Genomic DNA, 25,107 nt, shown 5'->3' with positions numbered 1-25,107 from the left:
ATCTACATGAAACCGACATTATTTTAAAATTATTGGCCACCCATACATTCATATATTTTTTTCATACCCAAGAGGTTTGAGCTTCGCTTTAATAATATTTTTTGCATGTTTTTCAGAAATAAATTAATTTGCGAATTTCTTTAAGTAAAAACTGCAAAAGTTATTCATACTGTTTACTTTTTATCTATTAGCACAGTTAGTGTATAATAATAAAATAACAAAAAACCAATAGAAATCATTCATTTTTGGTCATAGTGTTCAAGACAGTAAAATAAGACAGAAAAAAATCGACTTTTCTTTAAAAAAAATATATCAAAGGTACTACTTGTGATATATTATGTTTCATTTTTTTTTCAAAACGGACATAAGTTGTACTATAAGACATTTCAAGGTTATCCATTCATTACCGGACACCCTGTATATATATGTATGGTTTTCGTTCCATACAACTTATGTGAGCAAATGGTTTCTTTGGTGCAATTTATTGCTTTAACAGTGAAAAGTTTTTAATATAAATTACTACTGCGCATATAATTTCCACAAGCTATCTTAGACCTTCAGTTTCTTAGTTTTACATCTAAAATTAAAAGTATAATATTAAATAGGTCTAATATGTAATATCAAAGATTTTGATTCGTCAAAATGAGTTGAACTTGGTCCGTTGACTCATTTGAAGGATTGATATTATATGGCGGTGATCTTTGCGTGAGGCTTATGCCTTGTTGCAGACGTCTTGATGATGAAGACACTTTAAACCACATCACGTGATGCCATGGGATAATAACTGTGGAATTAACATATTTTTACAATGGTAATTAAAATATCGACCACGGTGATCACAGCGTGTGTTGTGCACACTGCCGGATGCCGGCTAAGACGAGCTGTGCGCGCTTTTCGTGGGCGGATCGCAACACGTGCCCCGCCTCCTCTCGCTTCGCCGCGATGTACTCCCTCATCTCCGATAACTTGCTTCGCCAACTGAAATTATTTAATGGAATCAGGCGTTACTTCGCGGAAGTCCATCCTAAGTAATAAAAAGACTAATATTTAGCCACTTCCGCACATGCAGTGGTAGTCGTGCAATAAAATGCACCGGCCGCCAGCCCGCGGATAAATGCGCATGCTCCAAACAATGCGAATCACACAACCGCCACCACCAACTCACTCAACACGTGTTTCACCTCTCCACGCATCTTCAGGAGCTATGTTACACCGATTAGTGCCAAACACAGAGTCTGTGCGCATTTATCAGCGGGCTGGCGGGCGGTGCATTTCATTGCACGACTACCACTGCATGTGCGGAAGTGGCTAAATATTGGTCCTTTTCTAAATGAAATTATACCCCCACTCAACAACCTCAACCAAGTTTATTTAACACTAAATATACCGTTATGGGTCAAAATGACCCATTTGGGTTCATGTTATTGATTTTGAAAATTTTGATATCATATCTTTTTGTTACTAATCAGTCTACAGCTATTACAGTTATTAAATTTAATTTTTATTTCCTTCCTAAAAACTTATTTCACACATTCAAGCAGGAAACAAAGTCAGGTCATTTGACCTATTATGGTAGTAATAAGTACTTAATAAGTGTTGGTATGATTAGTGTTAAACATACAAATAGCACATATCTATGCGGGAGACATGTGCCCAGCAGTAGGCGTTCTGCGGCTGAAATGAATAAATGTAAGTGTTCACTCACGCCTCATCCTGCTTCTCCCAAAGCTCTAGCTCGCTGGCGACTGCTGCGTGTTCGATCTTCGCGGAGCTGATCTCCTCAATCCGGCGATTCATCAGCTCTTCCTCGCGGCTCCAGGCCGCCGCTTCCTCCGCCTCTATCGCTTCTTCCTTCTCCAGCGCCTCCTGCTCGCGCTCTATCGACAACTTCAGTTCCTCGATTTCTTTCTGTTGTGTCATATAAAATAATGATTAATGGAGGCTGACTGGGTCATTTAAATCCCCTTTACGTTTTTGTTTTTTAAACGTTTTTTGTATGTTAGTTTTGTTCTGTCTGTCTAGTCACATATTAGTCAACTGTTACCTAGTTTTATAAAATTATAATTAAATTATTTATCATTTTTATTTATTTATTCCGTTTATACTGTCCACAAGCTCGCCAAGAAATGTACCGTATATTCATAATAGCCTATGGGAGTCGCCTGGCGCCTCCGCGGTCCCGGAATACGTCCCACTTGCACACATATGTACATACACACACTGACACGCATGGACACTTCCGTTCAGGAACTTAATTTACTTTTTTATTTGAAAATAGCGTGTGTACTTTATATTCCTGTAGTTTCATTATTTATTTTTATAAGTCAAATAATTATACTTGTGCATATTTTAATTGAGTTATTTTAATTTTTCTTTATTTATTGTGTGTGGTGAGGAGTGCCGGTGTGCGAGAGAGTGTGGGAGTAATATAGCGTTATACGTGTGAGCGAGAGGTACGGGGGAGCGAGAGCGTGGCGTGTATTGTGTGTGGGTTGACATAACATCTTGCTTTTAAGCGTTGCGTATCGGATGTGTATCATGTGAACTGGTTGAGCAAAGCGTGCTGTGTATGTGAAGTGTGTGTGTGTATTGTAAGGGGAGGGGGGCGGAGACCTCGCGCTGCTGGTGGCGGCGCGCGGCGTCTGCGCGGTGCGCGTTGCGTCGCGCGCGCTCAGCGCCCAGCGCGCCGGAGCGCTGCTGCAGCGCTGCTACGCTCGCCGCGATCTTGTCCGCGCACGACGCGCTCATCAGCTCGCTGATGAACAGAAATTGCTTTATCCTTGACGGCAACACAATGTATGTAAAATAAACAAAACATGACCAATATAGCTGTTTAGAGTTCCAACGTCGAGATTCTTGGGTTATATTCAATATATACTAACTGAAGTGATGAAAGTCAACTTCTAAAGCAGGGCTTCTTAAACTATGGGTCGCGACCCCAAATGGGGTCGCGTAGCAATATTCTGGGGTCGCGAGAGATTTTAATGTCAAATATTTATATATACCATTTCATAACACCACTAGAGTTGGCGGAATACAGTGGACTTGCAGCATCTAGACACGCGCATTTGTTGAAGGTTTTAAACTAATATAAATACAATTTTATATTTTTTTGTGCAATTTTAAATTTTAGATTTTTGTATGTTTCAAAACGAATTCTAAAACTATCTATTTTTATACGTATATTGTTACGTAATAAATAAATCATCGAAAAATATTAAATTATTTTTCTTTTATATTTGTATAGGGTCAAGAAACTCGCAATCATAAATGGGGTTGTGAATGACAAAAGTTTAAGAAGCCCTGCTCTAAAGCATCATAAGAAATTGAACAACTATCTTTGGCAGGTGTTAGATTAAAGCCGATTCAACCGCATTGGAAGTGTGTCGAGAAGGCATATTTCCAACAGAAAATGTCCTAAGAACATTATGAGGATTAAGGTGAAAGGAACTAACTTCTCGTCGATGGCGAAGTCGGAGAGCTCTGGGAACTGGGCGGCCAGCTGGATGAGGCTCTGCTTGTACTTGACGCAGTCGTACAGCGTCTTCTGCTGCCACGTGGCCAACTCCATCTCCTTGCTCTGCACCATCTGGAACCAGCACAGGCCGGTATCAAATTAGATGTATAAAGGATTATGTATTACTGAATCATAATAACGGAATGCTGCTGGGGCCTAAGGGATGGACTGGAGACTAGGGAGCGGCAAGCGCTGATGGTGTCCAATCACAAGGAGGACATATGACCTTGTTAAGGTACGGAAGTCGCGTGATGATGAAGCTTTAATAATAAACTTGAGTCAAATATATTGCTGGTGTCTCAAAAAAAATTGTACATCGCCTCTTAATATTACTTGAAATGTGATTAAGACAGCTTTCATTTCTTTTTCGGTTTTGTATTAAAGTTTTATTTTCACAATCCAAAATTTTGAAAATTTAATATTAAGTTTTGACATAAAATAGGTTAAGTCGGCCATTAAGAACGCTATTTAATAAAATAAACTTATAAAATAGATAACCATAATGATTTTATGCAGTATGATTATAAAGTACATGAAATTTATATTTTATACATTGGTAGGAATAGCTGAAGGTGTCGGTAGGAAGGATATAGGAGGTGGTAATGAGAAAAGGTAAGTGTAGATAAAGATGTTGGTGAAGATGACGAGGAAAGTTTTGTCAGAGAGGTGAGGTAAGAGGTGTGAAGAAGAAGTTACTTGCAGAGAAAAGAGGTTCTTGGTAGGATTAGGAAAAATATTGGTAGGGTAGACGATAGATATACTCAGGAGTAAGAGTAGAGCGTCAGTTACCTGGGAGATCTGGTCGGCGAGGGCGCGCTTGGAATCGAGCACTCGCAGCGAGTAGTTGAGCGTGTCCAGGAGCCGCGCGCGCTCGTTAGCTGACATTGGCTGCTGTGCCACCTCCTCGCGCAGACGCTGCTTCTCCGCGCTACAACGGCATATGGATCAAATGTCAGCAGTGAGCTCATCATTCCAACCTTTACAAGGTAAAGGCATTCCAGTAAAATAGTACCACATAGCAAAATACAAACCGAGGCTCCCAGGAACTTTGTTACTTTAAAGAAAATCTTAGGCTAGGCGCCCTCTTTATTCTGCTACAGAATCCGCTAAATCTGCAAAGTACAATCAGTAACAGCCCAGTCCAAAATAATGAACCTCATATCTTGCAGTAGACGTCTATCGGCTGACATTATGATGAATATAGAACAACAGATCGGGTGATGGTGTGTAATGAAATAAACGGATGCAATTGAGAAAATCCTAATTTAATGTTCACACAACCACTATACAAAGGTGGCGCGTCGGAGCGAGAGTTTATTACGGCGTGCTTGCGTGTGCGCTGATGTGCGGACAAACCCAGAGTGCGCGAGACGCGCGCCGAGCGACCGGGTGATCAGGGTCGCTGGCTTACATCATCGTCAATGCGCTAGGGCGCACATGTTGCCGCTAGGACAATCCGACGTAGTGGGACTGTCCGCCATAATGGACTTTATATGTTCACGTCTTATTTGTAATGAAGGTGAAGGGAAAGCGTCGTACTTGGCACGGTCGAGGTCCTGGTGCAGGCGCCGAAGCGCGTCGTCCAGCTGTTGGTTGCGGTCGCGCTGCTCGTCCAGGCGCGCCCGCAGCTGCAGCCGTGCCGCACGCTCGGCACGCAGCTCGGCTTGCAGCGCGTCGCGGCGCTCCATCAAGCGAGCTTCAGCAGCACGCGCTGCTGTTGCCGCGTCATTCTCCATCTCTGATTCATATTCTAACAACCAAAACAACGTCTTGTCTTATTTCTGTCATCATGACAGCTGGTGTATGCAGCATGATGCCTCCCCTAAATTCAGGAGAAGCATGGACATTCATTTATTTCAGACACAGGACATGTAATGTTAAACATAGCTTCCCCCATATATTTATAACAAGACCGGCAGACCAGATGACCGCTGAAACCAACCACATGATGGTCAAACTCAAAACATTGGATTGATAGGCCGTTAACCAATTTGTAAGTGAAACAAAAATGTAGTATAATATTGCTAGCAAGTTCATATTTACATTTGACTTGTTTAATTAGATATTTTAAATAAAAACACTGCAATAAAATATTCTGAATGGTGCAATATGAGTTAAAATATAACAATTTCCACTTACTATTTATAATCTGTTGCAGTTCAGCAATCTTCTTCTCGTCATCACCAAGGAGTTTCTTGAGCTTCTGAAGATACTCCTCATCCAGGTCCTTAAAGTCGTACTCTGGCTCCTGGAACCTGTAAGAACATCAGGTGAAATTACTACATCGGGACATAGAGAACAGAATATGGTGCCAGAAATAATATATATATTTTTTATTACCAACTTTGTATTATTTATAGCTATTATTTATGCATATCTGGATAAGAATGTCAAAATATTCCAATTCAATAAAATTTGCTTTAAAATGTGCTTTCTCTCTTCAAACTCTCTCTCTCTATCTCTCTCAAATCTCTTCAAACTTTCTGATTTTAGAAGATCCCAGAACATAGTTTATTTTCATTGTAGTCGCTTTTATAAACATCCTCAATAAGATAATTCATTCATAGGCTGCTATAACAAAATATCTTACAATCGAAAGTTTTGTTATCACATGTTTTGTTTAAATAAAAAAACTACTTACACAAATTCATAACAAAAGATTAAACCTTATTAAAAGACATTATCAGCCTCTTGGTCAAATTGTAGATACAATACTTTGATCAAAAAGTAAAGTGAATTTGTCAATAAAGTGTAAATTCTTTATTTATTCTTCCAAATCAATTTCATCATCTTCAAAGTAATCCCCGTATGATAAACAAACAATCTTTTTCCGGACCTGTATATGTATGCCCTTTATAGTCTGGACTTTCTTTGATTCGGTTTATATCTTCTCAAAGGTGTTAAAAATGTGATAATTTTGAGTTTGTTGAATAACTAGTCACACAGCGCCTTAACAGGAAATGCAGGTTGCGGAATAATATAAGATGAGTTGTAGACAACAAAAAAGTTTCAATGCAGTATGACATTAATCAATTGCCCAATCTGTCTACCAAGCTTGGAGATTATGGTATATCCTCAATAGATATCTTTGAGGGAAGATCATACCTTGTAGTGAACGTCTAAGGTAGTGATTCCCAAAGTGGTCTATATCGACCCCTAGGAGCCTATGACAACCTGTAAGGGGTCTACTTCAGCAAAAAGAAATTTGGGGGTCCATGAAACGAAAATGGGGGTCCACGATAGTGGATCTCAACACATACACTGATAGTACCTATTTACTTACATCATACTATCTTATAATATCAAAACATTTACATTATTTATAAAGGTACCTATGAAGTAAAAAGTTTGTTTATTTAATGTTACATATATTTTACATAACAGATACATAATTTTATTTTGAGTACTTTTAATTTAGATTCAATTAATAAATGTATAAATTAACATGTGTTTTTACTTTAAGTTTTTAACACTAAACTTCACTACGGTTACAAATTTACAGGAAATCAATATCAAGTAAGTATGTAGGGGGTCTACCCAACACGGAAAAACATGGCATGGGGTCTACAACACAAAAAAGTTTGGGTAACTCTGGTCTAAGGGCTGAAACAACAACTACGCTAAAATTCATAATGAATTTGAATACAGTGGAGGTAGGAACAAAAAGTACTATAGCGAAGTCCCTCCATCTGCTGAGTGAACATCAGCTTATTTCTAGCGTGGATTCCTAAAGCAAGATTGATAGGACCATGTAAAACTTGGTTAGGTAAAGAAGTCTGGACGATGGAGGTTGGTGGTGTTAAGCCTGGTATACAGATCATTTGCACTAAGCACTGTACTTGGTTCTTCCCTACAACGCCATGAACCTAACACCCACATGAATCCATGGAATATTTTTTATAAACTTAAGCAAAAAGGGGCCAACCTTAGCCAACACTTGTAGAGGAACTCACGGCGAAGACGTGCATGCTCGTCCTTCGATACGTACAACCAGTCGTCAGGCACCGGCATTTCCTGAAACCAAAACATCCAACTGTTTTTTTTTTTTTAATTTAATGTTACAAAATTTTCCTCTAACTTAGACAGAGCCTATATTTCTAAATAACAATTTCTAGACGAGGGGGGGGGGGGAATCCTCAAATGGACGCCTGGGAATGGAGGGCCCAGGCAGTATCAGACTTACTGACTAAAACCCCCCGCCGTCGGCTCTGTTACAATTGAATTCTTAAAGTTATGCATTATCTTACTTTCTTATATATCTATTATTATTTTACGCTTATATAATATCTATTCTTTTTTGTACAATACTAGTTATATCTTATCCTATTAACAATGTATTTTGCTTAGTCTATGCTTATATGATATTACTTATTTCTATATTTATGTTAATTCCTCCTATATATACTTTCTTATGTTTACAATGCAATGTAAATTGTTACAAGTTTTCTTACTTTCTACTTACTCCGTTTATTTTACAGTGGCTTATACTTCTTTCGTCAGGTAATATCTATTGTGTTTTTACATTTAAATTTTGTTATTGACTGCTTTTATTTTTTTTGATGGCACTTTTGATTATTTTTTCATCCAACTGTTGTACACTATGTTACTGGTTGTAACCGACACCTGAACACAGCACTGGTGAAGTTGTCACACATTCTAAGTAAATAATAACATGAGCTTGATATGAAATTTTAATTTGTTAGTTTTGAAACTCACCACGTGGTTGGCGAGGTCGAGGAGATAGGCGATGAGAGCCAGCGCGTGCGGAAAGGCATGCAGAGTGTTGACGGTGCGCAGCCAGGACTTGGACAGCGTTCCAGGATACAGCAGCTTCTTACACAGGTTCGGCAGCTGGAACACAAATCTAATTAGACAAGTTGCCTTTGGTAATGTTTTGTTTTTTATTGAAAAACCAACAGCTAAACAGAAATAGGTGGCTATTTATGTTTTCATGTATGTGTTACTTGATGTACTATATATATTAACATTATCACTGTTTTAACAGTTTGGACTGTCCACTGCTGATCATAGCTTCCTTCACAGATTTCTAATAAGTCCGATAGGAAGTGGCATGTATCCAACGGTTTCCAACGACCTAGAAATCTTACGCTTGCTGATACATGGTTTCCACTTTAGAATCTTAACGCCCCAACGGCCATCTCTTATCGTGCTATGTGGCTTGCCAATTGTCATTTCAACTTGCCAATCTGTGCTATGTTGATTGCAAGTTTGCCAGTGCCAAATCAAGTTTGACAGTCATTTACATACTACTTTGGTGGTGGACACAACCACTGCTGTCGACAGTATTTAGAAAAAGAGATCAAAGAGAAAAAGAGAGAAGATGAAGATCAATAAAATAAATAAACATGATCCCTTACAATTTATGAAAGAAACGGTTTCTCGGTTTCAGCCGATAGACGCCCACTGCAAGGCAAGACCGTAACTATTTCGTCAGTCCTCTTAGGGAGGGACCACCCCCGCAATGTTTACAGGCTCTTCGTCACTCTAGAAGCTTTCAGTCTCAACGACCATCAGTGGGACGATGGATGTGGCCTGACCACTGTCACTCCAGAGGAGCAATTCCTCGAGCTATGTATGACCTGGTCCAATCTCACAACCAATACCATAGCTCTCTCTCCATTGCTCGGGTGACCTTGAGCTTTCATATAAAGTCCCTAGTAAGATCCGTCACTTTAGACGAAAAGCGGGTTGCACTAGGAAAAACCAGTCAGTTTGTTGCAAGCTCTTCTGACATTGACACGCAATCAGGAGCTTGAAGTTTACGAATTTGAATGTGGGAAGTACAATTTGGTTTAATTATATATAAGGTACAATATGAGGGCATGAACCGCTAGTGGTCTGCTAATTAGCTGATATATCCAGCAAGTGCGCGTTTATCAATAGTGTACCTGTTATTGAACCATTAGAGAGGGACTACTAGGACTCTACAGTTGTGGCTTAGTTCCATCAGTGTGGCGCTAGTGAGTTGCTATCAGAGGGACCGGAAAGTAATGTCGTTTCTGTCGACATATTTTACAGAAAAACCGATTGATTTGTTACTGCTCCGGCATTGATTTGTATACTAGGTGACAAAAGGTTGTTGATAACAAAGGTATTGTTTATTATAAATAAAAACTTGTTAAAATTGTAGTCATGTGAATTTAACTTAAGAAAACGATATTACTTTCCGGTCTCCCAATAGAAAGGTGAGGTGTTGTTCAGCCCCACCAGAGGCGCTAGTGGATCAATAATGTACTCTTAGTTAGCTGTCACCTTGCCGATGTAGTTGTCGCTGGTGAGCTTGGGATTGGGCTGCACGACAGATATCAGCGCACCAGTGATGTCCACGAAGCGAGCGATGGTAAGCGGCCGCATCAGCGCGCCGGCGCCTGCCTCCATGCGTTCGGCCAGCGCCTCCGACACGCGGGCGCACGCAGTTCGTTGCCACGCCGCGTTCGACAGAGGCCTGTACAAACACATACATATACAGGGAGGAGTCAATAGCCTCCCTGATAGGCGGAAAGGATACTAGGGAAGAATTCCTCTCATACTGCAAGGAAATAATTTAAAAAGTGATACAAAAAAAATAAAAATCAAAGAAAATAAAGAAGATTTTAAATAGACAATAAGAAAAAATGTGATAAAATATAACTCAAAATGTGATATAAAATGTGATAAAAATGTAAACGAAAAAAAAATAAAAATAAAATGTAACATGTAATGAGGGAGGAATGAAAGGTCACAGAGTAAAAGGGAAAGATAGCAGAAATGTGGCATGAAAGAATAGATTGAATGAATATGTGAAGAACGAAAGGAGAGAATAGAAATAATAAATAACTATGTGAAAAAAATAAATTGCCCGTAAAGTCCCTGTCCCACCAAAGATAGGGGTACGAGAAGCCCCCAATAGCGGGGGCCAAAAAAAACACATACATATAACATATGACATAAGTAAAATCATAGTTCATTAGAGCCCAAAACTCGGGAGTTATGTTGATAAGGCTCAAAGATGCAAGCAAGTATGCTAGATAGCAACCAGTTACAAAGCGCTCTACTAGATCTTGGACAACATACTACCAAAAACATCTTGTTACACTATGCAGGAGTGAGTTAACATATTAACTGCCTATGGACATATATACCCACAACATCCTGGTGCCAACAGGTCAAATATGCACAAAACGAATTAAGATACATTATATCGAATCACCTTAAAAATACAGTTTAAAATCGCTTGCTCTGAATACATACTTCAGATCAAGTGGCCATAAACAATTATATTACATTTGTTATTAAAAAAAAATCATTTCCAACACTGGCAGTCGATATGTTGCACCCTTCTTCGCCAACGAGAGGTGAATGAGGCATTACTATCGCTACAGATTAACTATTTCGAATAAAATAGTCACGACTTTTGAAAGAATATCTCCACTTATATACAAAGTCACTTATGTCAGTTTAACCATAAACGTCTCAAATGTCTGACTGTACATTGAGTCCATGCAAATTGTACTTATGTTCTTTTTTTTAAATATTAATTTTACAAGATTTTGTCTAACATAGTCAGAAGCTTATTTTCTATTTACAATTTCTAGACGGAAGGGGGAAATCCTCAATAGGACGCCTGGGAACAGAGGGCCCAGACAGTGTCAGACTCTTACTAACCCCCCCTCCCCCATGTACTTATGTTCACTCACCGCTGATCTTTGATAGTAACAAACGCCAAAGCCCGCTCCAACGACGCCTCCCAGCTTCGGTTGGAACGCTCATCGGCCGGCGTTCGCTGCTGCAATGAACACAAACGTGATATACACTGTACTTGCATTAAATCTAATCAGAAATTCATTTCTTCAGTAATTACTTGTTAAAATTTAAATAACTGAGAAAATGGAGACAAATGTTGCATAGTAGGGTTTATATGTTTTGTTTTTTATTTATTTTTCCTCTATAGCAGTAGTAGTACTAATAACTAGTAGTAGAGTTTATCTGTTTTGTTTTTTTAATTTTTTTACTCTATATCATGCAGTCATACAACAGACTATGAATAGATGTGTTGGACTATTTGAAACGGTTGTTATAGATTCTTCATTATGGCTCTATCTTTAATTGGTGATTTATTCAAAGTATTATTGGCCATTTTTTACAAGAAAAAAATTAGTGTTTATCTAAATTTTGTTTTTTTATTTATCTTGTTAATTGTCAAACAAAATATTTGTTATTAATTTATCTTTTACAGTTTTTTTTATTCCTAAATATCAGGTATTAATTTTTTTTTATCTTTTTTTATGTTATACATACTGTCTCCTCAAATTTAAGAGACACTATTTGGTACCATATATTTAATGTTAATAATAAAAGTGAATAGAGTCATACCCATAAATTTTAAATCAGAATGGTTTGATTCACTTCAGAATTAATGACCCACCAAGCTTTTGAATTTCTCAAGACGCTGCTTTGCAATAGTAAAAATAAATTAAATATATATATATATATATAGATTCTTCACAGATGTGTTGTATCAGAAATTTGTGCTAATGACATCTAGTGTCAACTATTACATCTTAGTGAAGACATAACTCCATCAAAATGCTTTTGAGAATATTTCTATGACATATATTAGTTTTATTACAGAGTACAAAGCAGGCACACGCGAAGCAACTCCTACCGCGCCCCGCACCTAGAAGGCCTACGCATAACGTACATATTGCCACCAGCATTGGCCTTTGTAAATCAAAGTAGACACTAGGGTACTGTAACCAAGCAAGCCCAATCTCTCTTGGGCACGGTAACACGTAACACAGCATATTTAATTTGTAATAATTAGTTGTAGTTTGTGTAAAAATAAACGTAGACATTTATTCTATAGTTATGTGTATTCCAAAGCAATAAATGTGTTTGTTTATTTTATTATCCTGAGTTTCTTTGCAAAGCTAACAGCACTTGTCACACTAGAGTTCACTAAATTTCTAAGTAAAAAACGCCTCTGTTGAACAAGGAGGCGCAATAGTTTGGTAATAACAAACAAATGTAACAAAAATAAACTTATAAATGAAAAAAAATTTCAATTATTTCCTTAATTTGCTTGTTGAGTCAACTTCAATAATGTATGTTTTATTTCTTTTGGACAACTTTGCGGACCAATAAACTAACCAGTTTTAAATCAAATTATACATTACCATGGGCGTAGTGGTCAACCGACAGTACTGACTTGCACGAAGAGGCGTCGACATCGACTGTCCATATCTAGACTCCACTTGTTGCGATCTTGATCTCTGAAACATATAAAATTAATTTTAGGGATTGTCCGAGTTACAGCTCAAGCACAGGTGCCCTCTAGAAAACCCTCCCAGTCACTCCATACAACTTCTAAATCATTATAATCCTTGGTAAAATACTCAAACTGTTGTCCCACAGAGAAATCTCTAACAGGATTACTATAAGGAAGTTTAGTCTGTGCACTTTCATCGCTCTATCAGTTTAAACCTGATAAAGCTATTATTGCTCAACCAAAGGGATGATGAAAGAAAAGATAAATTGTTACTTGAACAACTGTTAAATTTGTATGCATCTTTAAATTTCTTCTCCTCTTAAAACTTTAAAGATGTCTGTCATTGAAGCTGCCTCCCACCTCTGCTCTTTAGCCCAACTGCTCAACTTTAAAGTTCCTCACACCTGGGACCAGCTATTGGGAGGTTTCCTTCTTCCGTGACTAGGCCAAAACTAATTCCCGAGATTTATTCAACATCTAATTTATTTTTTTGGAACATTGAAGATTATATTAACTGGGGTTTCAACTTCATGGTTCTTCTATATGTGGCTACCCATGTCAAATGTATCACCAGAAAATTTATTAATAGCGCCATCTATCGGCGCATTACATCATTCTGTCATGTATATTTAGTAAAATCACATTAAGAACTCAATAGTAAAACTGGAAATCATCGAAATAAATAAAGTCTAGTTTACAGTGACCAGTTGAAGATATACTTTATGTAATTATGAATGATTTGAAGGTGGTGTACTATAAGTACATACTGCATTCATGGATGATTTGGAGGCAGAGGCATCTCTGCTAGGTCGTGCGCCGACCGTCGCTCTCGGAGCCTCCGCGCTGCTGGAGCGTCCGCCCGTTGCACTAGGCCTTCGTGCCTCCGTCGAATAGCGGTCTATCGAGCTGGTAACCCTAGGCTTAGGTAGCAACGATGGTTTGCCGTCCAATCTGTAAACAATATACAAGTCTCAAAATGAATGATGAAAAACAATTTTCAAACTAATACATTTTAAAATTCACACCAATAATATTTATTGCAGGGATTTTTAACCAAGAATTTTTTTAGAATATATTCTTTTTACATAATCTGTAAATTTTATTGGTATACTTATTATTAAATAACCTACCTATCCTTTCATTGTGATATTGTTGGAACAGAGAGAAAGTTTATTACAAAGAGAACATATGGAAAATATTAATGAAAATAGTAAAAACAAAACATTACATTTCTCATGAAAATTTAATAGTAAATTAAAGCCTATTCTTGCCCAAAACAATACAAGAAAAATAAATTTACAAATAATGAAGTCTTGCAGTGTATTATATAATCACTCTGATATATGTCATGTCTGATATATTTTAGTTTTGTCTCGGAAAAAAGTAACAGGCCAATAACTTCAAATTGTAAGTTTATTCCGGAAGTTAATTTAAAGATCATCATTTCAGATAATAGGCACTCACTGCATGGCGTAGGCTTCCGCCAAGGATATCTATAGGAGAACCATTGGCAGGTATGTTGGCGATCCGGAGTGGTATTGTAAGCAGAAGATAGTGCTGCCCATCCTTTGGAAACTTGCCTGTGAGTGGTGATAATCCTAAATAATTAACCCACAAAATGTAAATTAAATAAGATTGTATCCCACGGAAGAAGAAAAAATGTACCAAAAATTAAAAAAGAAACTTAGTGTTAAACCAAAAAATCAAGCAAAAGAAGTAATAATTTAAATACATGTTAGAAACATGTAACATAAGTAGTTATAAGATAAAAACTGTTTATCTTTAGTAAAAAAAAATTAACACAAAAAAATTAAATTAGTGTGCAGTGAAAATTCAATCTATATAAAAATACAAATTGAAATTGGAAATAAAAATATTTTTTTCAAGTATTCACTATTTTATAACAAACATGCTGCATGATTATGAGTGAACCAAAAATGCATCTTATCAGATATATGGTTAATCTAATGGTTGGATGTGTCTAGTGCAAGTGTTGGGTTTAAAGAATTTCTTCATTTTTAAAGATTTTTATTACGTTATAATATATTATTAGCTGTTTTTATGATTTGTATAATTTCTGATATCCAGAAACACAAAACATAAGATAATGTTGAAATTTTAATGCATCATTAAGAATGATTTTTTTAGCTACATGAATTTCCAAGTAAAGATTGTATAAAAAGGATTACTCAAAAATATATATACAAATTTTTGAGACTATTTCCAACATTAAAAATCCATATTAATACATTCAATAATAAATATCTTTATATTTACTTATGAACCTAAAGTATACATTCGAACTCAATTGATCCTAGTACTTCATAAGCATAAACATTATATAATTTATAAGCTAGAATATATAAAAGGGTTTTACATTTAAACATTAGATATAATAGTTCAGCTAGGTTCTGAGACAAAAGCTCACTATAAATAATTCAGAAGGAAATTATTGAAATTAATAAATATTTTGCAGATATTTGATAATTACTTATATATTTTTTTCAGTTCACTAAAACCCCATAGTTTTATTGTATTACTACAGTTCGTATCTAATTCCGTCATAATAGTACAAACATTAATAATAAATCTTTACTCTTAACGGTCAGAATTCTGTTTATTCCTGAACTATAAATCATGAAGTGATGATATTTTTGAAATAAATTATATTACCTTGATTTTCGAGTCATTGATGATGGTACCGATACACCATATCTTGTTGGTAGCATTTTTTCTTGTTTAATTATTAACTTAATATGATAAAATTAAACAAAAACAATATTTATTTCAAAAATAACGCCTTAACAACAATTTAAGAACATTTGAAAACAATCGTTGAGTTAATTGTCAAATTTCAAATTCCAACAGAAAACAACAAAGTTTTTTTTCTAATGACAAAACGTACGCAGGTCTTACAGCCACAGTTATTTTTTTTAAAATTATGTTTGAACAATTTTCTTTTCTTCTATAATATTCTATAGATACAATCTAGATACTGATAAATAAATAAACGTTAAAAGATTTTAATTATAAAAATGATTCATTGTATCTCCGTACAGTACCCCTAGATTATACTACAGGACTTTGATCAAAATACTTTAGAAATAAAGCAGTTCTCTATCCTAATTCAAATAAATGGTGTATGAAGTAGACCACATGACTATTCCATACAGAATACCTGCAGGATTAATAATGTCGCGTTGTAACAACGTAAATTAACTTAGTGTCTTTTGTGACAACGTTACACGTAGCGCGGTCAGTTGTGGCCGACTTCTTGGCAGAGGTGACTTCTCATAAAGTCCACTAGCCTTGGCTCGCGGGTTAAGAGTTGTGCGGTTGTATAAAAGCTTTAGAGAGGTCAACTTAAAGCTCAATTGTGATCAAAATGCCTTTATACCTGTTCACACTCGTTGTATTTATAATGATCTATTAGATTAGATACACATAGATATATTAGAGATAGAGAGATATATTAATTTTATTTAATTTGGAAGACCAATAACTTCTAGCACTACAAAGTCTGCAAATACAGATAGTGAAGGACAATTAATTAAAAAAAAGTTTTTTTTACCATTGATGTAACTTTTGTACATCTATATATGATTTAAAGTTAATTATTATAGATAAGAATGCTAACGTATTGCAACTTTTATAAGTAATTTAAATACAAAGACCCACACAAAAAAAGGAAGCAACGGGGTAGCAGAAAGCAACACGGCGAGCCAATACAAGACAAGACTATTTACAGTACCCGGTGATAAATATTGCACATCGACCTCTGGAAAGAGACAATCAGCTAATTTCGCTCTGTCGCACGAGTAACAAAATGTAACGTAGGTAGTGTGCGACAGAGATAACGCTCTACGAAACCGAAATCAGCCAATTGTCTCTATCCAAAAGCCTATCTGCAATATTTATCGCCGGGTATTGTAATTTCGTTAAGTACTTTCGATATTATATTCGAACGTATTTATTTGTGTTATTCTTTTAAATAAATAATTTATTCATATTCTCAGTATGTTTGTTGGAGTACGATTTAAAGTATTGGATTGTCTAAAACTTGTAATGGTTTTGTGAGGTAACGTAATTTTTTTTATTATTGTGTAAACTTATTTAACAATACCATGTTTTTCTGCTTAATTACCTAAGGTTGTGGATCAATACAAATATTCTTGACTTTAGAGATTATGGCCATAGGTAGAACCAAAACCACCTATGATTAAATTTAAATAGCACATATAACATAAGCCGTATTGAAGGCATTCTTACTTTTTTGACATTAGAATATATTAATTACGTAAAAGGTATTTAATAAAGAAACTAAAAAAAATTGACGCAACTTTATAATTTACAATTTTTCTCCTATAAGATTTTGTAATTTAAGTATATATTGTGTAATTTAAATAATTGATTTGGTTTCTTAAAAAATCTAAAAGGTTTTAATGTTTATTCTCTAATATATTAAGAAAAATCTGTATTTATCTTTCTAACAAAATACCTACAAAGTTTAAATTTTTTAAAAAAGTTTACGATTTTACTTGTCTGTTGCAGAATTAACAATACTTTGTACTTCCTGCACGAAACTTGGAAATGACGGATCTAAAAGACAAAGTTTAACGAAATTCTTAAATGATGGTGGTAGATCTGAACTCGTACTGGTGTCTGGAAACAGTAAAGGTGTATTTGACATTATGTTTGATTGCTTTTACGCCTTAAATAAAGTGTTTATTATATATATATCTATTTGAAATACCATTTTTATCCAACGCATGCGAAATCACATCATTAACATTTCGATATATAGGTATTACTTCATTTTTAAATTGCTTAGAATTGTGACTGACAATAGGAAAAAATTTACTTAGTTCACCATAACATTGACTGGAATTCAACTCTATTAGAAACTTTATTTTACGTATCTAAAATGGAAACGGAAATCTATAAATACCGTGAATATTTAAAAAATCAAAGTATAGAATAAAAAAACTGTCACCAGAGATTTTTGGTTTATGAATAAAACCAAAACATCTTCTTTATAGATACCCTTTATCTTTCCTTTTGTGCTTATCGATTCTAAAATTTTGTTTTCGGAAGTTATGAGCAATTGGTCGCAGTGACTTCGTAGTTCTAAGTGGCGTTCATTGCAGATATATTTTTTCCAACCGTCGACTTGCCACACCATTAACTTACGAATTGGTATCATCAATGAATCTAAGAAAAGTGCTGTTAGTCTAAAAGAAAAAATAAATATAATATACACAAAATAGAACTTATTTTATAATATAACTTACCACTCATTTTTGCTTAAACGATGAAAGTTCAAATATCTGTTAAAACTACTAAAGTAAATTAACTAAATAACGCGGGAAATTCAACAATTTTTTTATAGTTTATTTATAAAATGAAAGTGAAAGTGATATTAAAAATACAGCCAATAAAGAACGAAATTTAAGGGTTGTGCTTATTTATTATTTTCAATAATCCTCTTCCATGGCTGGTTAATAGCGACTAATTTAAAATAATTTTTATAACTCTTATATTAATATGTGGAGATGAATTTTCCGCGGATATCAATATATTATACTTCTCGGTACTATGTTAAAGTAATAGATTAGAATCTTAGTAAAATTTGAGTAAAGTGTATGTTAACTTTATTAAATTTAATGCTAGCTGTAAAGAGTAGTCCTTGTCTTTTATTGTTATTGTAAATTTATAACAACGCTGGTGTAACGTTAATAATTTTATTAATTATTTACCTTAATATTTACTTGACATAAACTAACTTGGTTTTATTAAAAAATCCTGAGGGACTTCTATATCCGACACTTGAAATCCTACGGCTAAAGTGATGATAATATAACTAAATTTTTATTTTCTTACGTTCCACTCTTTATGACTTACTATTATTTATTACTTTTATACTTCTTATAATGGAACGGCTGGGCAGTTATTTTGGCATACGTCAAACACTGTCAATGTCTCGTAACATTATTTAGGGTTTGCAATAAATGTTTTGTAAACTCGTCTATATATTTAAAAATGTTTTTCAAATAACTTTTGTGAAAGGCTAATTAGTTATCATTGGTTTCAATTAGTTGTAATTGATTTTTTTAAATATTAATGATGGCGGGCACATATTATTTCGTTATCGTAGGACATACGGATAATCCTATTTTTGAAATGGATTTTATTCCAGTTACGAAAGAAGTCAAGGTTTGTGATAATCACAATTGAAATTCAAGTTTTTACTTATATCATGGTAGTATAATTAACTAATATATTGTTAAGGTTTTAGATGTAGGGCTCTTATGCAGCTGTTCTGGTTTCATATATACCTACCTCTTTCATACATAGACGTAGACACACAAATACACCGATATTCATTTAAAAAAAAAACAAGATTTATTGTTCTTATGAAACTTTCTTTTCATTTATATCTTTGTATCATACAAACATATGTTAGATGTAAATGAAGTTTTTCATGTAAGTTAACAATAATTGCCGATGCAAAACAACTTATTTAAAGATTTTTGTAGAAAGAAGACAACAGGCACCTTATTCAGTTCATAGCTCATGCTGCACTGGACCTAGTGGATGAGCACATGTGGAAGGTGACAAACACATACTTAAAGTCAGTTGATAAGTTTAACCAGTGGTTTGTGTCAGCATTTGTGACTGCTAGTCAGGTAAAATTTTCTTAATTTTATTGAAAACTTTTTATGTGTAGTATTTCTTTATGATCATCACTTCAACCATTAGACACCCACTACAAAGTGTAGATCCCACTCAAAAATCTCTACAATGACTGGTCTTACACTGCTTGCATTTAGCAACTTCTTGAGTAGCAGTAAGTTTCTTGTCAATGAACTAAAAGGCGAAGTTTAGTCACTAAACTATAACTTTTATATTGGTTGACCAAATAATATGGTTTATATATTAGTATAGGATATCTAAACTGCATCTTGACCAGCATTTACCTTTCTATGAACACAGTCATGAAAATTTTGTTAGAGTTACCTATAAAATATCCAAACTGTACTACATGAATAATATATTTAAAATGGTGAATGTACAGTATATTTTAAAATAAAAAATTACAAAATATATGAAAAAAATTAATGATAATTAAGAAAAAAATATCTGTTATCTTATGTCCTTATATGCTGAAGTTAATAGCTTGTCACATTTGATTATAAAAAAATAAATTCATTCAACATATTTCGGAGAGATCATTTTGTATAGGATGATTAGATATATGCGTAAAAGCTTTTTGCTGACAAATGACATATATTCACCACTTTAAAGTTTTGGCACCTATAACCACCCTGTATTTTATAAGATAGACTCTTTTTGGGTGCTCCATCAAAACATACTTCATATTTTATATGATATTGCATTGGGAACAAGAGTCTAAGAGACCAATTTAAATTTGGAACAACTAATGTTCCTGGAATTGTTTTTTGTAATGTACTTACCTTTTACATGTGCGTGCAAAGGCAGAAAAAATATATATCTAACGTTTTATGTTCTCAGATGAGGTTTGTCATGGTCCATGATGCACACAATGAAGATGGAATCAAGAACTTCTTCAATGGTGTTTATGAGGCATATATTAAGCTTATGCTGAATCCATTTTACAAAGAGGATACACTTATAACATTACCTGCTTTTGAGAAAAAAGTACAGTTTCTTGGCAAGAAATATTTAACATAACCAATTTGGTAGAAGAGACAAGAATATGTGAACCATATTTTAAAAAATGATGTATATATGAACATGGAGACAACTCCTGGATGGTGTCCAAATTCATCATAGCTTTTCTACATTTAATAAATTTTATTTATGATTAATTCTTGACATATTTAATATACAAGATTTTTTTTTTAAATTTAGCATTTTGAGAGTCACAACCGCAGTTAAGGCCATATCAGTGTCATTGGTGACTGACACTAGATTTTCTACCACTGCTGGCTAAAGAGTGTAACAAGAAATTATAGAAAATTATTAATATTTAAAGTTAATTTTTGTCTGCATTTGGCCAAGAACACGCATGTAATATAGGAAATACCATCCAAGCATCTATTTTGATTAAATTATAGCTAGTGGGCCAAACAGTAAAGAAAATGTTACATGTTGAATAAATTGGTATACTTGTTACTAGTACACTAAGCGATTGGTGTCACTTGTGTTATGTGATTCAACCTCATTTCTGAAGAGACCAGATGGTTATCAAGTGGTATAGATGACAGTGTACTTAGTCTTATCGTCGCATCGGCCGCAAGCCAAGACGGTGCGTTTGAATGTACCAGATATGATTGTATAGTAGGTAGCGGTGCTTGCAATCAATAAATCTGTACACACAAATTTGTTTTTTGTTTGCACAATAAGTTATAATGCAGAGATAACTTATTTGTATCACAATCTGATAAAATATATAATGTATAGGCTGATCTAACATATACAGCATTTTATTATCTCATCACCCTAAAGATGATGAAAATACAGTATCCAGTGATAAATATGGCACATGGACCTTTGGAAAGATAATTGGCTAATTACGGCATCATATAGCACCATCTTTGTACACACTACTTATGTGACGTTTTGTCAGTCATTGTATTTCGTGCGACAGAGATAACGCTCTACAAAGCGGAAATTAGTTGCCTCTTTCCAAAGATTGATGTGCAATATTTATCATTTGGGTACTGTATATATTTTTTACTGCAAAACCATGTTATTTTAAAATACAGATAATATCTAATGTAAATAGATATAAGCTTTTCTTGTATAAAGGTAATGTAAATAAACACTATTTTTAAATAATCAAAAATTTTAATTCACAAATAATAAACATATTACCCAAATATTAGTGTTAATGTAGTTGTAATATGTTGTGTTTACAAAATATTTTTACAACACATTGGAATTATTAGTAAAATTGTATTTATAATCATCAATAATAAAAAATCATTAATTATAATTTATCAAATTTGTGTAAAAGATTATCCTTTTTAATTGAAAATTTTAACAACCAGAGAATATCAGAACAATTCAGGAAATATGTGGTTTCTTTACATCATAAAATCATAAAATTAAATAATTGACTGAGATTTTTGACTGAACAAATTTTAATACATTACCATTTTTCTTTTAGAAATGTTTGTGGCATGTTTTACTAAAAATCAAAAGTTGGCTCACTGTAACGCCAAATAAACAAAGTTGTTATTAAATAAAAACTTATTATAAAACTTAATTTGTACCATTATTATTATTATTATACAATATTACTAATATATATGCTTCCTGTATGCATGGATCACTAATAGGCGGTGGAGGCGAATTATTCCTAATGTATTAGCATATCTGGCTTCTTGAATAATTCCTGTCAAAAAATCGGGTATATTCACAGATCAATCAATAGATCTTTGGTAAGCCAAGGTCATCATCTGGAATGCTTCCACATGAGAAGTCATCTGGAAGAAACAATTATTACAATATTAGCCATATTGGAAATATAATAATTAAAACAATCTGGTGAACTGAACATTATTTTGTGATGTGTGCAAATATATACCACTAGGTATAGGTGTTTTAAAGGTAAATTTAAAAATTTCTGTCCATTTTTTCTAAAATGAATTTAAAATAAGTGTAACTTATAGTTCAAAATGCAATATCAATATAATATATTACTAGCTGATCCCGCAAACGTTGTTTTGCAAAAAAAAAATGATATTTTAATTTACAAATAAAAAATAAGGGTTGATCGTAGAGGGGTGAAAATTTATGGTTGTATGTATTCTTGTATGCTGTATCATAAAAAAATAAAAACAAAAAATTTCGTTAAAAAAAAAATAAAAATTTAAGTGTGAACAACATTTATCACTTAGGGGTATAGAAAATAGATAGTAGCCGATTCTCAGACCTACTGAATACGCATATTAAATTTGGTAAAAATCAGTCAAGCCGTTTCAGAGGAGTTCAAGTTCGAACACTGTGACACAAGAATTTTATATATTAGATATAGATTTTTTTTTCGTAAGTAATGGTAGTCGCTTGCTGATCAATAATTTAATTAGTTAGAACAAGGTAGATAGTACAGCACTAGCAGCTGTGATGTAAGGACTAAGATTTGCTATCATAGGTTGGTGGTTCAATTCCCAGTATATGATGTTATATAATTCACAATTTGTGAATTAATTATATAGAATAGGCAGCCGCATCCTCTGTATACCATAATACCTATCCTCCCATAGATATTTTTTTAGGAAGACTTATGCCTTGCAGTGGGTGTCTATGGGCTAATTTAACATGATAAATTATAGAGTTTCTGCCCGCAGACAAACAGATAATGGTCCACAAGGTAGTACAGTTTATTAATTATATTTCTAGTCTTGTTGATTTCTTACATGTGTAAGTATTATACTTTATAACGGGACTCTTTGTAACAACATGTTTGTCATTAACAAATATACACATATACCTAAACTAATATAGTATACAAGTATACCTGCTTATGCGAGTAAATTTAGAAAACAAACTATTAAACAAACAGGTATAATGCTTTTTTAAAATCGATAAAGTTGCTATAAATTAAGGTTTGGTAGAAATTATCATCCCTCCTCTAAAGATCATCACAATGACCAGTTGTGCACGGCTCACATCCAGTGACTTCTCACAATCTTGACTATGTAGTTGTTCCACCTAGGAGGTCTACCAACACTGCATCTACCAGCAAGTGGTCACTACTTGAGAAACTTGGCTCCAACGACCATCACGAGAAGGATGCCCTGCCACTTCAGAATAGCATTTCTTTTAGCTATTGTTAGTTCTGCAGTTCTAATGCAGCAAAGTTAGAGTAGTTTCTAAATATAGTTTTATCATTTAAGATGAGAGTAAGTGTAAAAACGTAACACCATTATTTAAAGACATTTACAACTAAGACTTCATATTTTTATTTTAAAATTTAAAACTGTAAATTCTAAAGCCTTTAGCATTATTACTAGTTCAAAAATAGTTAATCTGTTTCTTATTATATGTGGTAGTTTCTAACGAACTGTTGAAAATGGCTTATTTGTTGCATATTGTACCCAACAAAAAATGATTTCAATGAGACAAGATAATAGATACTGTGGTTTGTTACTAAATAAACTTCAATATGAAATATTTAATTAGACGGTTTTGTTAAAAAGATTAATTACTTAAAATTATCTCCATACTACCCTAACTTTGCTGTAGTCAATTGTAAATATTTTTAATTACCTGTAAAAAATTCATCTTGATATGAACATTCCAGATCCAGGGAATGCCTTCTAATCTCTGGTTGAGGAGTACATGGAGGTGAGATATGCTTGGCTACATCTACTTCAGGCAGGGGAAGGTAGTCAAATAAATCTCTGTTGTAGTTATCTGTATTAATAATACCATAAATATAATTGAGTCTTGAATTAAATATATAATCTAGAATTAACATTTAGTGTAGTTATCAGAGAGTTTAGTGCAAAAAAAAAAGAAAAAAATCTTAGTTACAATAAATTCTAAATATTTGAGAAACTTTTTTATATAAAATAAATCGTTACGAATGTTTAAGTAGCATTATTACGGAAAGCAACAATATGAACGATTTACTTACCATATTTGCAAAAAGGCCTTGTGAATTCCAAGTCTTCGTAAGTACATGTTTTACCATTATCCTCACTGTCCGTATAGATCAGCGCTGAGACATTGACAGTCCTTGGCGAAAATACTTGGCGAGCTGGAGTACTTTGCAGCGCTTTGCCGGTATTCGACAGGAAAGATTTCTTCACCTCCCCCAACTTTTTCACTGGTTCATTTGGTTTAATAGGTCCAGATGACGCGGTCTTTCCCATATTTTCTACATACAATTTAACAATGTAATTAAATATAACCTAAATACAACAATATAAATGTTAGATTAATAAAACTTACCAATGTTGCACAAAGGTTGGCGCGACACATTTTTCATCGCCTGTCTGGTGATGTGATCTCCAAATATATCAAACAGAGATTCCGCCATAATAGCAGCGATAAATTGGAAATAACCGAGTTAAAAGAAATATATTCTATGAGAAACAATTTACAACGCAATCGAGCTTCAGAGAACCGTTAATGTTTCAAAATAGTTATTCAAACTGGATTGTAACTGACGATTATAACAACACTGCCAATCTTTCGGGCTGAATTTATTACAGATAATTAATACATCCGTCTTTAGACTTTAAATCCTAAAGCTGGAATATGGAAAGGTACATGCAAAATAAATCTTGGATATATTTATTTTGCATGTACGGACATAATATAAAAA

At 34.1% G+C, this 25,107-nt stretch overlaps 3 protein-coding genes across 3 annotated transcripts; 1 reads left to right on the top strand and 2 right to left on the bottom strand.

The window, feature by feature from the left end:
• Nucleotides 1-800: 800 nt before the first annotated feature.
• LOC137920337 (kinetochore protein NDC80 homolog) lies at nucleotides 801-15,550 on the bottom strand. The gene is made up of 14 exons (XM_068763636.1): nucleotides 15,459-15,550; nucleotides 13,553-13,736; nucleotides 12,694-12,789; nucleotides 11,215-11,300; nucleotides 9,791-9,983; nucleotides 8,234-8,368; nucleotides 7,443-7,531; nucleotides 5,657-5,772; nucleotides 5,057-5,267; nucleotides 4,307-4,445; nucleotides 3,456-3,589; nucleotides 2,614-2,755; nucleotides 1,706-1,908; nucleotides 801-978 (listed from the first exon to the last, which is right to left on the bottom strand). The coding sequence occupies exons 1-14, from the start codon at nucleotides 15,512-15,514 to the stop codon at nucleotides 837-839; spliced, it is 1,926 nt and encodes a 641-aa protein (XP_068619737.1). The 5' UTR covers nucleotides 15,515-15,550; the 3' UTR covers nucleotides 801-836.
• A 3,227-nt stretch (nucleotides 15,551-18,777) lies between these two features.
• Nucleotides 18,778-21,033, top strand: Trs20 (TRAPP subunit 20). The gene is made up of 3 exons (XM_068763602.1): nucleotides 18,778-18,998; nucleotides 19,322-19,471; nucleotides 20,319-21,033. Exons 1-3 carry the CDS (start codon nucleotides 18,906-18,908, stop codon nucleotides 20,496-20,498), a joined length of 423 nt encoding a protein of 140 aa, XP_068619703.1. The 5' UTR covers nucleotides 18,778-18,905; the 3' UTR covers nucleotides 20,499-21,033.
• Nucleotides 21,034-21,731: 698 nt separating this feature from the next.
• On the bottom strand, nucleotides 21,732-24,952 carry LOC137920353 (uncharacterized). Its single transcript, XM_068763658.1, has 4 exons — nucleotides 24,732-24,952; nucleotides 24,415-24,657; nucleotides 24,045-24,191; nucleotides 21,732-22,258 (listed from the first exon to the last, which is right to left on the bottom strand). Exons 1-4 carry the CDS (start codon nucleotides 24,817-24,819, stop codon nucleotides 22,200-22,202), a joined length of 537 nt encoding a protein of 178 aa, XP_068619759.1. The 5' UTR covers nucleotides 24,820-24,952; the 3' UTR covers nucleotides 21,732-22,199.
• Between the last annotated feature and the right edge of the window lie 155 nt (nucleotides 24,953-25,107).

The sequence above is a fragment of the Battus philenor genome, unplaced genomic scaffold (genome assembly GCF_028537555.1).
Source record: "Battus philenor isolate CCGP_79_NKW_IND1 unplaced genomic scaffold, ilBatPhil1.0.hap1 SCAF_18, whole genome shotgun sequence".
In the NCBI taxonomy this organism is placed as follows: Eukaryota; Metazoa; Arthropoda; class Insecta; order Lepidoptera; family Papilionidae; genus Battus; species Battus philenor.
The sequence above is the reverse complement of the archived record's forward strand: the minus strand, read 5'-3'. Positions and strand labels throughout refer to the sequence as shown.

Bases quoted from the DNA above. Each gene is read 5' to 3' on its own strand.
- LOC137920337 (XM_068763636.1), bottom strand. From the start codon at position 15,514: ATGCTACCAACAAGATATGGTGTATCGGTACCATCATCAATGACTCGA. The intron at 11,301-12,693 runs GTAATGTATAAT...TCATTGCAGCAG, and splicing joins GGTTGACCACTACGCCCATG to CGAACGCCGGCCGATGAGCG. The intron at 9,984-11,214 runs GTGAGTGAACAT...GTGTTTGTACAG, and splicing joins GTTACTATCAAAGATCAGCG to GCCTCTGTCGAACGCGGCGT.
- Trs20 (XM_068763602.1), top strand. From the start codon at position 18,906: ATGATGGCGGGCACATATTATTTCGTTATCGTAGGACATACGGATAAT. The intron at 18,999-19,321 runs GTTTGTGATAAT...AGATTTTTGTAG, and splicing joins CAGTTACGAAAGAAGTCAAG to AAAGAAGACAACAGGCACCT. The intron at 19,472-20,318 runs GTAAAATTTTCT...TTATGTTCTCAG, and splicing joins CATTTGTGACTGCTAGTCAG to ATGAGGTTTGTCATGGTCCA.
- LOC137920353 (XM_068763658.1), bottom strand. From the start codon at position 24,819: ATGGCGGAATCTCTGTTTGATATATTTGGAGATCACATCACCAGACAG. The intron at 24,658-24,731 runs GTAAGTTTTATT...AATTGTATGTAG, and splicing joins CCAACCTTTGTGCAACATTG to AAAATATGGGAAAGACCGCG. The intron at 22,259-24,044 runs GTAATTAAAAAT...TGTTTCTTCCAG, and splicing joins TCAAGATGAATTTTTTACAG to ATGACTTCTCATGTGGAAGC.